Here is an 11,128-nt window from a genome sequence, read left to right on the forward strand (position 1 = left end):
TTGCTGGAAGTGTTGAATTTGCACATTACAGTTAGGAACACAGCATTTTACCTAGTGTTGTCTTGTTGGGAATACAGATCTGCATTTCTTCTGCTTATTTCTTTCCTCTGTCTTTCCAGTCAAGAGTACACACCTTTGCCTCTCAGGTATGCTACTGTATGATCTGCTGTATGGTGTAAGACGGCAATGACAGTACCTCCTAATGGGATAGAGGCACTATGGAGCAACAGCATGTAACAAAGGAAAAAAAACCTCACCCCTTCCAACAAGTAGGGGCAGCTCAAGAGGAGTACAATCCAGAGAGATACTGGTAGAGATACAGGGAGATGCCTCAGCTGCTGACCCTTAAATGAGGAAGTGGAGGGGCGAATCCAAGCTTCACCCCTTCCAGTCACTCAGGTGCACTGCTTGCCCCTGAGCTCCCTGGGTTAGCTACACCTTCTTGCCTGGTGCTCAACCATTGGTTCAGGCCGTGACCTGGCATTTGCACTGCATCTGCCTTCCCCATATTCTTCATCTTCACTCAGTCAGCATCTCACTTATGGGATAAAACTCCAGTTTACTTAGTGCTAACTGGCATTCACCTTTGAGACCTATCAGAAAAGTCACAGGGAAGAGAGCGGGGCATCATTTTTCCTGAGCTGGCATTCCTGAAACTTATCTTCAATTTCCAGCCAATTTATGAGGAACCTGTTAGGAAAACAACAACAAGCAGGCATAAATCAGTGTTGCCCCACATAATTTTTCCTGGCCTTTGAGAGTAATCAAACTTCATTGCTGTTATTGCACCCAGCCACAGCATGGGGAGAAGGAAAATGATGGAGACATGCACTTGCATTGCAATGCTGTCACTGCAGTGAGGGGTGCTGAAGCAGCTCTTAGTATGTCCTCGTATGCTTTCAGCAACATGGTGCTCCTGCAGTCTGCTTGGCTGTGCAGTTCCATGTGATGTAATACCCTGTGAAGATCTAGTCACCCGAATTACAATTTGCTTTTTTTTGCTTTTAACAGAGCCCTTGGGCCATTGATGGTCACAAGGAATTCATGTCAGATGCTTTCCTCGAGACTAAACCTAGCAAGCAGTGTTTACGCACTACGGTCTGTTGGTCGTAAGTTTACACACAAGATCTTTTGTGATGGTTACCTATTATAAAATCCATCACAGAGTGCCAGAACAGTCCACGTGTCAGGCCTGATTCATCATACAGCTCAGCCTCTGGCATGCTTGTTTAGAGTGGAGAAGAAGAGAAGCGAGCAAAGCAACCCAGATAGCATTTCATAGCAACTCCATACAATTCCTGAAGATTAGTTCAGTGACTTGTTTGCAAAGTGGAAAATGGGAGAGTTTTTCATTGGAGAGTCTTTGCTTCAGATCAGTAAGAGCAGACTAGGGGCATATCTGGGGACTTCATCCCCGCATTTGGCCAGGTTCAATTCACGTAAGAGCTGGTTTTTCCTTTCTGCTCACTCATTTTGACTGTGAGTAGCATTATGGTTTGGCTGCATTCCTATAGGACTGTAGCTCATCTCTGCAGCCTGCAGGTCACTTAAACACAGTGTTGTATGCTTCTTAGGAACTACAAGGCTTTTCTAGCAATACATTACTGAACAAACATGTTATGTGGCTGATGATGTTTCATCTGGCCAGAGTGGTCTCCAAGCAGGAGATGGTCCTTTCTACCCCATTTGGCCAGGCTTTGCTGTCACTCTGCAGTACAAACTGGAGAAAACCTGCTATTGACAGGGCTGCCACCTGCCAACTCAGACCGCCCAGAGCCCCATCTAACCCACCCTTGAACACCTCCAGGGATGGAGCACCCACAGCCTCTCTGAGCAGCTGTGCAGCACCTCACTGCCCTCTCTGTAAATTTCTGTAAATTTCCTCCTAACATCAAACCTATATCTGCTCCCTTTTCCATTTTCCATTTCCATTTCCCCTTGTCCTGTCACTGTGGAAAACATTGGTCTCCAATTGTGAAGAATGGCTGCCTGCTCTCAGCACATCTGCCTGAGTTTCTTTAGGCATCAGGAAGAAGAACCAATTTTTCTGCGTGCTACAAAGAGAAGTTGTAAGCTGGAGCCCACCAGCCTTGTTCTCCATGATTTGCAACCGGAGACGTGTCTTCCTGTCAGGGTTGCCCAAGACTTCTAATGCAAATCATTGTAGCACAGGCATTAGGTTGAGCTGAAATAAGAACATTCATTCCAAAAATAATAATAATAATTAAAAGCATAATATTTTTTAAAGAAAAAGAAGTATGGCGGGAGATTTTGAAGGAGGCTTTCTACAAGCATCCCTTCCTTGCCCAGGTCGGTTCAGTGTAGTGAGGCGCTGACTGGGGGCAGAAGGCGGGAAGGCGCCATTTTACCTCACGGTGTCACCAGGCACAGCCGCCCCAATGGGCACTCTGTCACTGCCTCACGCTGCAGAAGGCAGGGGTGCAGCACCCATCTATCTGTGCCAAAATCTCAAAAAACAGCAGAAGGGCTTGCTGCTCACCCCCCTGGTGTGTTTTTACTGATAGCACTTGTGAGGTAATTGAGGACAGTGAGGCTCAGGCTGGCTGGCCAGGAGCCTGCAGGCAGTGCACTGCTGGGGGATGTTCACATCGCTCCAGAGCCTGCTGAAAAACGTCTGTATGCATTTTAATTCTCACCACAGAGGAAGGCTATGTAGCCTGCACCCATTTGCTTGTACCTGCTGTGGAATTACTAGGCAGGAGCTGAGGGGAAGGAAACAAACTGCAGCTTGGCAGAGAGCGGGGGTTTGGTTTCCACAATGTTCTCCTTCATGTGTGGAGAACATGGTTATGCCAATGACCAGGGCTGTATCAACGCAGTGTGCTGGTACAGTGGTAGCAGCCGGGTGCTTGCCATATCCCTTGAGAAGAGCTTAGATCACCACCATGGTACAAAAAAGGGGAATTGTATAGCGGAGGTTTCCAGTGCTCAGCCCCAGAAAGGAGAGCAGTTACCAGGCAGTGCAGCTTACAGTTCGAGACTGAATTTCCAAAAGTAAATGAGCGGCAGAATTTCTCACTGCCTCGGAAAGACCAGAGCAGGGCAATGGAAGCAGGAGATGGGCAGATAAAGAACAAACATAGCTGTTGGTATAGCCAGTTGGGAAGTGACCCAACTGTCTCCTCATGCCCTACCGCAACCTGGATTGCCCATTGGCTTCCTCAGCTTTCACCTTGCAGACACCGCACATACACCACCCCCCATTTCTAGGTGCACAGTGTCCTGCAGCTGTCTTTTGAGGCTGTTGAAGAGGGTTACATGCATGCTTGCATAGCTATAGTCAGTTGGGTGGCCTATTTCTGTCAAGCAGTGTTAGTGTGAACAGCTCAGGAACAAGTTATTTTTGAGAAGACAAAGCTGGCTGGTGGTCTGTCTTGCCCATCTACTACTCTTTCAGGCCCTGCACAGAATGCTGAGCATTTGTTCTTTCTTTTTTTCTTTTCTTTAAGCGAGGTGATAATGTACATCACGTATTCGGTGTTCATTTTAGCAGTCTCACAGCTGTTTTCCAGGGTCTTCAAGGCCTTTATCCTTCTCCATGATGCTGTAAAGCAAGAAAGAGCTACAGTTTTGACTCCTGGTGAATTGACAGGAATGGAAACTGACTTGAACATGGCAAACATAAAGGATTCAGCAGAAGCAGGGACCAGGGTTTTCCTCCACGTCCTGATCTCAGTGCTTGGACAACCTGTAAGCTGTTAGTTCCTCTGGGAAGTGTTGCTGGACTGAAAGATTGGCAACACACTTGATAGGATTCAAATAGAAAAGGCACACCCTTTGGCCATGCTGGCTGTGCTTTTCTGCTCCTCCCCAGAGTAAGCAGGGCTCAGGTTCCCAAGGACACTGGAAAAGCCAAGTGCACCATGCATTTCAAGGAAGGCATACTTAGCAGGAGCAAGACATTTTACATTCACTGGCATCTTCTGTCTGCAGCAGGGCATGTCATACTTGTCTTCCTGGTTTTTCTAAGAGAGGTGAAATCTTCTTTTAACTCTTAGCTTTTAGCTAGCTAGGACACTTCACATTTATTCTGCCATTTTACTAGTGTCACTTGTAGGAACTGGGGCATTTATAGATCTGGGATGTGGGAGAACAAAAGAGGCAGGAAGTGCTGGCAAAGGCTTCCTTCCTCCCTTTTCTCCCTGGTCTCTTTAATTAGAAAGCAGGACAAGCCTAATTAACTGCTGAGGAAAGTATAGGAGGGGGACAGCCCCCACCTGTACTTTGAGTGTACCTAGAAATGAGAACTTAACAGGCAAATAGTGAGACCAGGTTTACTCTTGTCCATGCTGACAGACACATGCCTCCCCTAAATGGAGTAGCTAGCAGGCAGAAGACCAGCTGTAAGGTCTGCACCCCTCTGTGAAGTAAGGGCTTTGTACTTACAGTAGTTTGAATACCTTATAATTTTGTGTATCTGCAGACATAAACCACAAGAGAGAAGGGAAACAAAATAAAAGCCATTTTTTCCCCACTTTACCACCTAAAAGGTATCAATAACCTTAAAACAAACAAGCAGAAAACCCACCAAACCTCAAGACTTACTAGGCAGGGCAAAGTGTGGGCCTTTCTGTGGTTCTGTGTAACACAGTACATGCAGGACCAAACTTTCAGTGCCATTATCTGTGCCTCTGTCCAGTTCAGAAAAGGCAGCCTCACAACATAGCCAAGCTTTTGCAATGCAGACATGCATGTGCTACCTGTACATTGCTCCCACAAAGGGCACTGGTTACAGCAGCCCCTTCTACACCCTCCTACCATACACAGAATGGAAACTTTTGCAGAGCTTAGTCAGTGCAGCAGAACCTTCTGGTGGGTGTTCTCCAGACATGCACACTGCCCTGGAACACACAAGTGCCCAGAAAGCATCCTGCTCATTTGCACACTGCCAGTCCCTTGCTGGCATTAGCTACATCAGCTCTTGAGGCTAACCAGGAGGAGCTGCATCACCATGTCTGTGCCCACAAGATTACTGGCAAGACACAGCTATAGCCCATGCCCTTCTGGCAGAGCTGTAAGAAGGCCTCCACAATGGAGTTTCCAGGAATCAGAGAGAAAAGGTTATCAGTAAAGCCACCTCCAAAGCAAGTTACCTCACAGATTTCCTCAGCTCTAGGGCAGCTGCCACGGTACAGGCTAAGGCAGCCTCTCCACATAAGGCATTCAAATGACTGAAGTACTCTGCAGATGGTTACTACTTTTCCCCAGCAGCTGGCCTGACTACTCAGCTGTTCCAAGTAGCAGCAAATACAGCCTGGACCATAACAGCCCTGTTGACAGAGTTTAGCCAGCAGGGTCCAATTTCACCACTTCAGCAGTATTTGGCTAAGACAGCACCTCACACCAGCACAACTGAGGGCCTGACTGTCACAGCTGCCACAGCCACAAGGCCAGATCCGAACTCAGTGGGCAGGGATCCATTCTCTCTCATTAGATCCTCAAATGCTATGGGCAAGTCCTGTCTGGACATAGCTAGCAGGCAGCTTGGGAATAGTTGTAGCAGACACACTCCAAGGCATTACATGAGCAGAGCAAGAGGTTTGAAGAGGAAGAAACAATTCACTGAGCTTCCCTCCCACTCCCCTCCCCTGCCTAACTGCAACTAGTTATGCTTGGTGCACTCGGGATCCAATATTTCTAGTATCCCTACCACATAACTAAGCCGTTAACTGTATCATTGACAGCATCAAGACCACAGTTTGTGAAGCAGTAGAGATACTTCAAGTCTTGCCCTTCACTCCTGTCTCTTCCCCAGCACGTGCATTTGACTGAATTTGCCTGCTCTTTAGTGCCAGTCTGTAACATGTCAAACCACTTTCTTAGTGAGCAGAGCTTTCTGCAAAAGCACAAGCCATGCCCTGTACCTCTCCAGCAAGGAGGATGGAGCAGCACTGCCTGGACAAGGATAACACAAGGCATGCCTAACACACCCTTGTTAGAGCTTCTCTATCATGGCAGTCTGGGACTAGCCCCAGAGTCTGGGAAGCAAACAACCAGAGACCACTTACTGCAGCAAACAGGGTTAAAGGAGCACCTACTGCTACAGGAGCTCAGGTCACAGGTTATACTTTGCTAGTTGTGTGGTCCAGCTCAGTGGCAGCTGCAAGGCAGCAGTATAGATGAGCATACAGGTGGACACAAACCCTTTCCCACTGTCCACCCCCAGAAGCACACACATGAGCAAGCAGATTAGAGCAGGAAACAGCAGAGAAAGCAGCCATGGCAAGTTTATTTCACTATGCAGGGGAAAAGAAAACAAAAACAAGCTATAGCAGTTAGCTGAACTTAATAGCTTTCACTTTAAAGTCACCCTCCACAGACAGGTATTGAATTTTCTCCATGCCCAGCCGATTGGGAAACTCAAACTCCATTTCCGGCACCTTCACCTTGACCTCTGCTGCATCAAAGGAGATACAGATCTGTAAGGAACCACAAGAAGGAAGGCTAGCACATCACAGGTCACAAGGCAGGCTCCCCGGCCCCCACACAGTGAGTGCAGGACAGCTGAGATGTCCACAGGTGGTCAAGGCAATGCCTGCTAGCTCAGTCGCCTCCCTGCAGAGGATGAAGGATGAAGCTGGTTTGCTCTGCCCAAGGTCAGTTCTAAGCTTCTGCAACTAAGGGATAAGGTAGATTCAGTCTGAATCACAGGTCAGTGTTTTAATTACTCTTACCTGCACACCTCACAGAGCAAGGTTGGAGTGGGGCACTGAACACAGCTGAGCTGTTGGACTCAGAGCAGTCCAGACAGTTGGTCAGCTGCAGGACTCTCCCCTTCCCTAGCTCCCTTTCTATACCTGCCCCTTCTCCACCTGGTAGCATTAGAAGAATTGCCCTCAGCCCACCAGCACAGTGTGTCAGGGCCTTGCACAGATCCCTGGCACCTCACCTCAACCTTGTCGCCATGCTGGAAGGGGAAGTCAGCCTTCCTGTCCTCTTCACCCCACGTGCCATCCTCCTTCGAGTTGCACACAACAGTGTTAACATCCCCATGGCAGTCAAAGCGGGGGTTGAAATGAAGCATGAGGGTGCTGCTATCCTTCCCTACATTCACAGAAAACCTGGGGAGATGGAGAGGCAGCAATGAGGAAATGCCCAGTTACCCAGAACCAACAAGCTGAACCCAGTAGGAGCTCTGCCAATCCCTGGGAAGGCAGGAGCCTCCAGATTGCAGGCCCCTATCGCCATCATTTCACTCACCCTTTGGCATCAGACAGGATCTTCCCTTTGACCTTGACACACTCTCCAGGCTGTACATCCAGCTGGGTAACAACCAGTCCCTGTAAGACCAAACCACAGGGGTCAGCATCCCAAGGGCAGCCCACCAGCCCTTCCTGGTGTGAGGTACAAAGCAAGTCCCACAGACCCAAGGGCCTTTGCAATTCAGTTCTATAGACAGGGTTGCATCAGCCACGCTGCTGAAGAACCCCAGGTCACAGCCACCAGTCTTGTGCTGTCACCCCGCTGAGCAGCGCAAGCTGAAGGGGAGGTGGTATTAGCCACTGCAGTGAGGACAGGTGCATTGAGCAGCTGATCTACCAGGTGCTACAAAGGACAGCCTCACAATGAAGCTTGCACCTTTCAGTCAGCAGCAGCCCTTAGCGCAGGATTAATAGCACTTAGCTTTTGTAACACTGTGTCCCCTCTCCAGGTAGATCTCCACCATATTTTGGGGCCACCCAAATATGATGGTTAACCTAGAGCTATGTGCACAGAGGAGAGCCTGCTTCTGGCTGCAGCCCAGCAGAGCCAAACACACCTAGGGAAGTTCCTGTGGAGATGAAAAAGGCTCTTTGCCACCCCTGGAGCCAGATTATTCACTTCTCCAGCCACACGCCCCCAAAATAGCAGGTAAAATCCCCACCTCCTTCAGCTAAGAGGAAGATGCTGCTGATGTGGTAAGGTTTAACCCAAACCACACTTCAGTACCTGTGCTTGCAGGCCCAGCTGCAATAGTGCAGAGCCCGACCACATGGCAGAGAAGATAGGGAGAGAACCTCCAGTTGGTTACTTTGCTCACGTGGGCTGGTTCTTTTTGAGTGACCCACAGCCAGTAGCTGTGGGCTGCTCCAAGGGCTCAGTGACCCCTGGGACAGCCACCCAAACCAAACAGTGTGATTCTTCATGACTGCTCGCTGCTGTACCCAAGGATGAGGCTAATGGGGTCAGGTCCTAGCAGACTCTGGACTGCCTATCACTACAGCACTGCCTTGTGGCTCTGGTTGGGGTGCCCTGCTAGAGTGCAGCCAAAAGAATAGGCATGGTGCCAGGGCAGGGTCAGCATAAGCAGCCCTCCTTCCTTCTGCTGTTGTACAAACTTAGCATGGCCCTGGACCCAAAATGCATTTTTCAAGAAGGAAAAGTTAAAGAAAGAAAGGATATTCAAACCATAAGCTGCAGATGGTCTCAAAACTTTAAAATAAAACATGCATTAAAACAGCTTCTCTACTTAAATAACACTAGAAAAGAAACGCAGCCAGTCAGCCCTAGCTGTTCCTCCCACAGCCTCATATCAGCCCAGCGTTTCCTCTCGCCTAATCCTTGTCTCCTCCTCCCTCTGGCACCGACCCAGAACCCACAGGCAGCCACCCCAAAGTCCTGCCTGGGGCACTCACTTGCTCCATGTTGCAGACGCCCCAAGCCCCTGCTCCGCAGCCAACGTGACTCAGCGCTCGGGCTCCAGCAGCTTAAATCACTTGGGCAGGACCATCACATGATGGGGGGAGGGATGTGGGGGGAGGCAAGATGGGGATCAGTTGCAGCTGTCTGGGAGCTGGAGCTTTCCCAGCCATTTAAAGTAGGCAGCGGGAGATTGTGATTGATATTGTTCTTTGTGGGCAGGATGTGTGTGATTTTTGAAGCCAGTGATTGTTTGCTTCTGCATGATCCTAGAAATCCTTCCTGTAAGCCCTTTTAGCTGCTATGCAGCAGTGTATGTTGGCTCTGGTCCCATGGCTCTGTGCCTGCAGCGAGGTGGCTGCTTTTTGTTAGGTGATCCCTGCCTGAAATCTGGGTTGGAGTCCTCATGTTACTGTTCCCAGCTTCGGAGAGTACGTGTGTGCTCACACTCAAGCCCAGCCTCATTCTTGCAGAGGGCTATTAGGAGCTCCTGGGTATGAAACATCGCTGCCTGCAGTTCAGTGCAACCCAGAAAGTATCTCTAAGTTAGTGCTGCGTGTGTGGGGCACTGCTTGTTGCTGGAATTCAGACTGAGGAGCAGCGCGATCCCACTGGTTCCATTCCAGACTCTAGAAGGAAAAAGAGAAACACTTTGTTGGCAGATGGAGAGGCGGGGCTGGGTGCAGGACTGAGGCTGTTCTCCTTGTGGGTCCCTACTGCCTGCTTAGCAGGGTCCTCTGTGCCTCAGTTTCCCTCCTGCAGGAAGTGATGTTAGTGACATACAGCTTCACAGCTCTGCTTGCAAAACTGCAGTCAGAGCTTTGTATAGAGGCAGTATCTGAGCCTTGGCTGGCCTGTGAGGTACAGATCTGTGGATAGCACCAGGAAGGGCTGCTTATGGCCGAGTAGCGAAGGAGACACGCTGCCCTGCAGACTGTGCTTGCTGTTACACTGACAGCACCCCGACTCCTGGTACTACCCTGCCTCAAATATCCACGCACCCATTCCTGAACATTCACGTGGCATTTCAGCAGACTCTGGGCCAAACAAAGCTCAGCTGCATTTGAGCTAGAAACTCACAAGCCTGAATTGAAGCCCTGCAAATGGAATGTATAAAAGAGGACAAAATGCTGACTAATGGTACCAGAGGAAAAATCCCATGTGTCCTCTGTCCTACAGCTAACTCTGGATATCCCGTATTTATGGCAGGGCCACATGGAAGCCAGGAGGTAACTGCTAGCACAGAGCCAGAGCCTATAGCAAACAGCACCAGGAGCAGGCTCCAGCACAGACAGCCCAGAGCAAGCCAAAGAAATTCCACCTTAAGCTTACCCCAGTCCCTAGCATGATGTTAACCGGATCAATCACGTGTTAGCGAGAGGCTTTAGTCGCCTCCTTTCCATGCTTGTGTACAGCTGTTGCCCTGCTGGCTGCCACGTGTGAGGGGTTGAGCGAATTCTGTTTGGTCGGTTGGGTTTTCATGTTTGTTTTCCACTCAGCTTTGCAAAACCCCTGGAGACTTCTCCTGCTTTCAGTGCTTCAGCATTATTTCTGGAGGCTGAGCTGCTGGCAAGTGGGGCTTTAGTGTTGTCCATTCCAGTTCCCCTTCTGAAATGCACATTTTGTGAGCTGCTTTTCTATCCTGGTGTGTCCTACTGTGGTCCTTCTGTTCAGATAGTATGGATCTGTCTACTAATACAGAAACTGCACTGTTGGCTTTCCTCGAGCACTCTGCACTGGCAGCCAGGCTGTGTTAGCAGCAAACCCTTGGGCCTTGCCTCCTACAATACTTACAGGCTGGGGACAGAATGGCTGGAAAGCTGTGCAGAGGAAAAAGATGTGGGGCTGTTAGTTGACAGCCAGCTGAACATAAGCCAGCAGAGTGCCCAGGTGGCCAAGAAGGGCAATGGCATCATGGCTTGTATCAGTAATGGTACAATCAGCAAGAGCAGGGAGGTAATCATCCCTGTGTACTTAACACTGGTGAGCTGCACCTTGAGTACTGCATACAGTTTTCAGCCCATCACTACAAAGAAGGGCAACAAAACTGTGAAGGATCTGGAGCACAAGTCTGATGGGGAGTGGATGGGGAAACTGGGATTGCTCCATCTGGAGAAGAAAAGGCTCAGGGGTGACCTTATGGCTCCATACAACTTTCAGGAAGGAGGCTGTGGTGAGATGGTGGTCAGCCTCTTCTCTCTGATAGCAGTGATAGAACAAAAGATAATGGTCTCAAGTTGTGCTGGGGAGGTTCAGGTTGGATATTACTCTTTCTTCTCTGAAAGAGTGGTGATGCACTGGAACAGGCTGCCCAGGGGGATGGTGCAGTCACCACTCCTGAAGATGTTCAAGAAACGTGGAGATGTGGCACTGAGGAACATGGTCAGTGAGCATGGTGGGGATGGGCTGGGGGTTGGACTTGGATGGTCTTAGAGATCTCTCCAACCTTAATGAATTAGAGCACCAACCCTATGAATTAGAGCACTGA

General features: G+C 49.4%; 1 protein-coding gene across 1 annotated transcript; it reads right to left on the reverse strand.

The window, feature by feature from the left end:
• Positions 1-6,230: 6,230 nt before the first annotated feature.
• Positions 6,231-8,777, reverse strand: LOC140251936 (16 kDa beta-galactoside-binding lectin). Its single transcript, XM_072336142.1, has 4 exons — positions 8,637-8,777; positions 7,222-7,301; positions 6,911-7,082; positions 6,231-6,440 (listed from the first exon to the last, which is right to left on the reverse strand). The coding sequence occupies exons 1-4, from the start codon at positions 8,643-8,645 to the stop codon at positions 6,297-6,299; spliced, it is 405 nt and encodes a 134-aa protein (XP_072192243.1). The 5' UTR covers positions 8,646-8,777; the 3' UTR covers positions 6,231-6,296.
• Positions 8,778-11,128: the final 2,351 nt, after the last annotated feature.

This window comes from Excalfactoria chinensis, chromosome 4 (genome assembly GCF_039878825.1).
Source record: "Excalfactoria chinensis isolate bCotChi1 chromosome 4, bCotChi1.hap2, whole genome shotgun sequence".
NCBI classification, from domain to species: Eukaryota; Metazoa; Chordata; class Aves; order Galliformes; family Phasianidae; genus Excalfactoria; species Excalfactoria chinensis.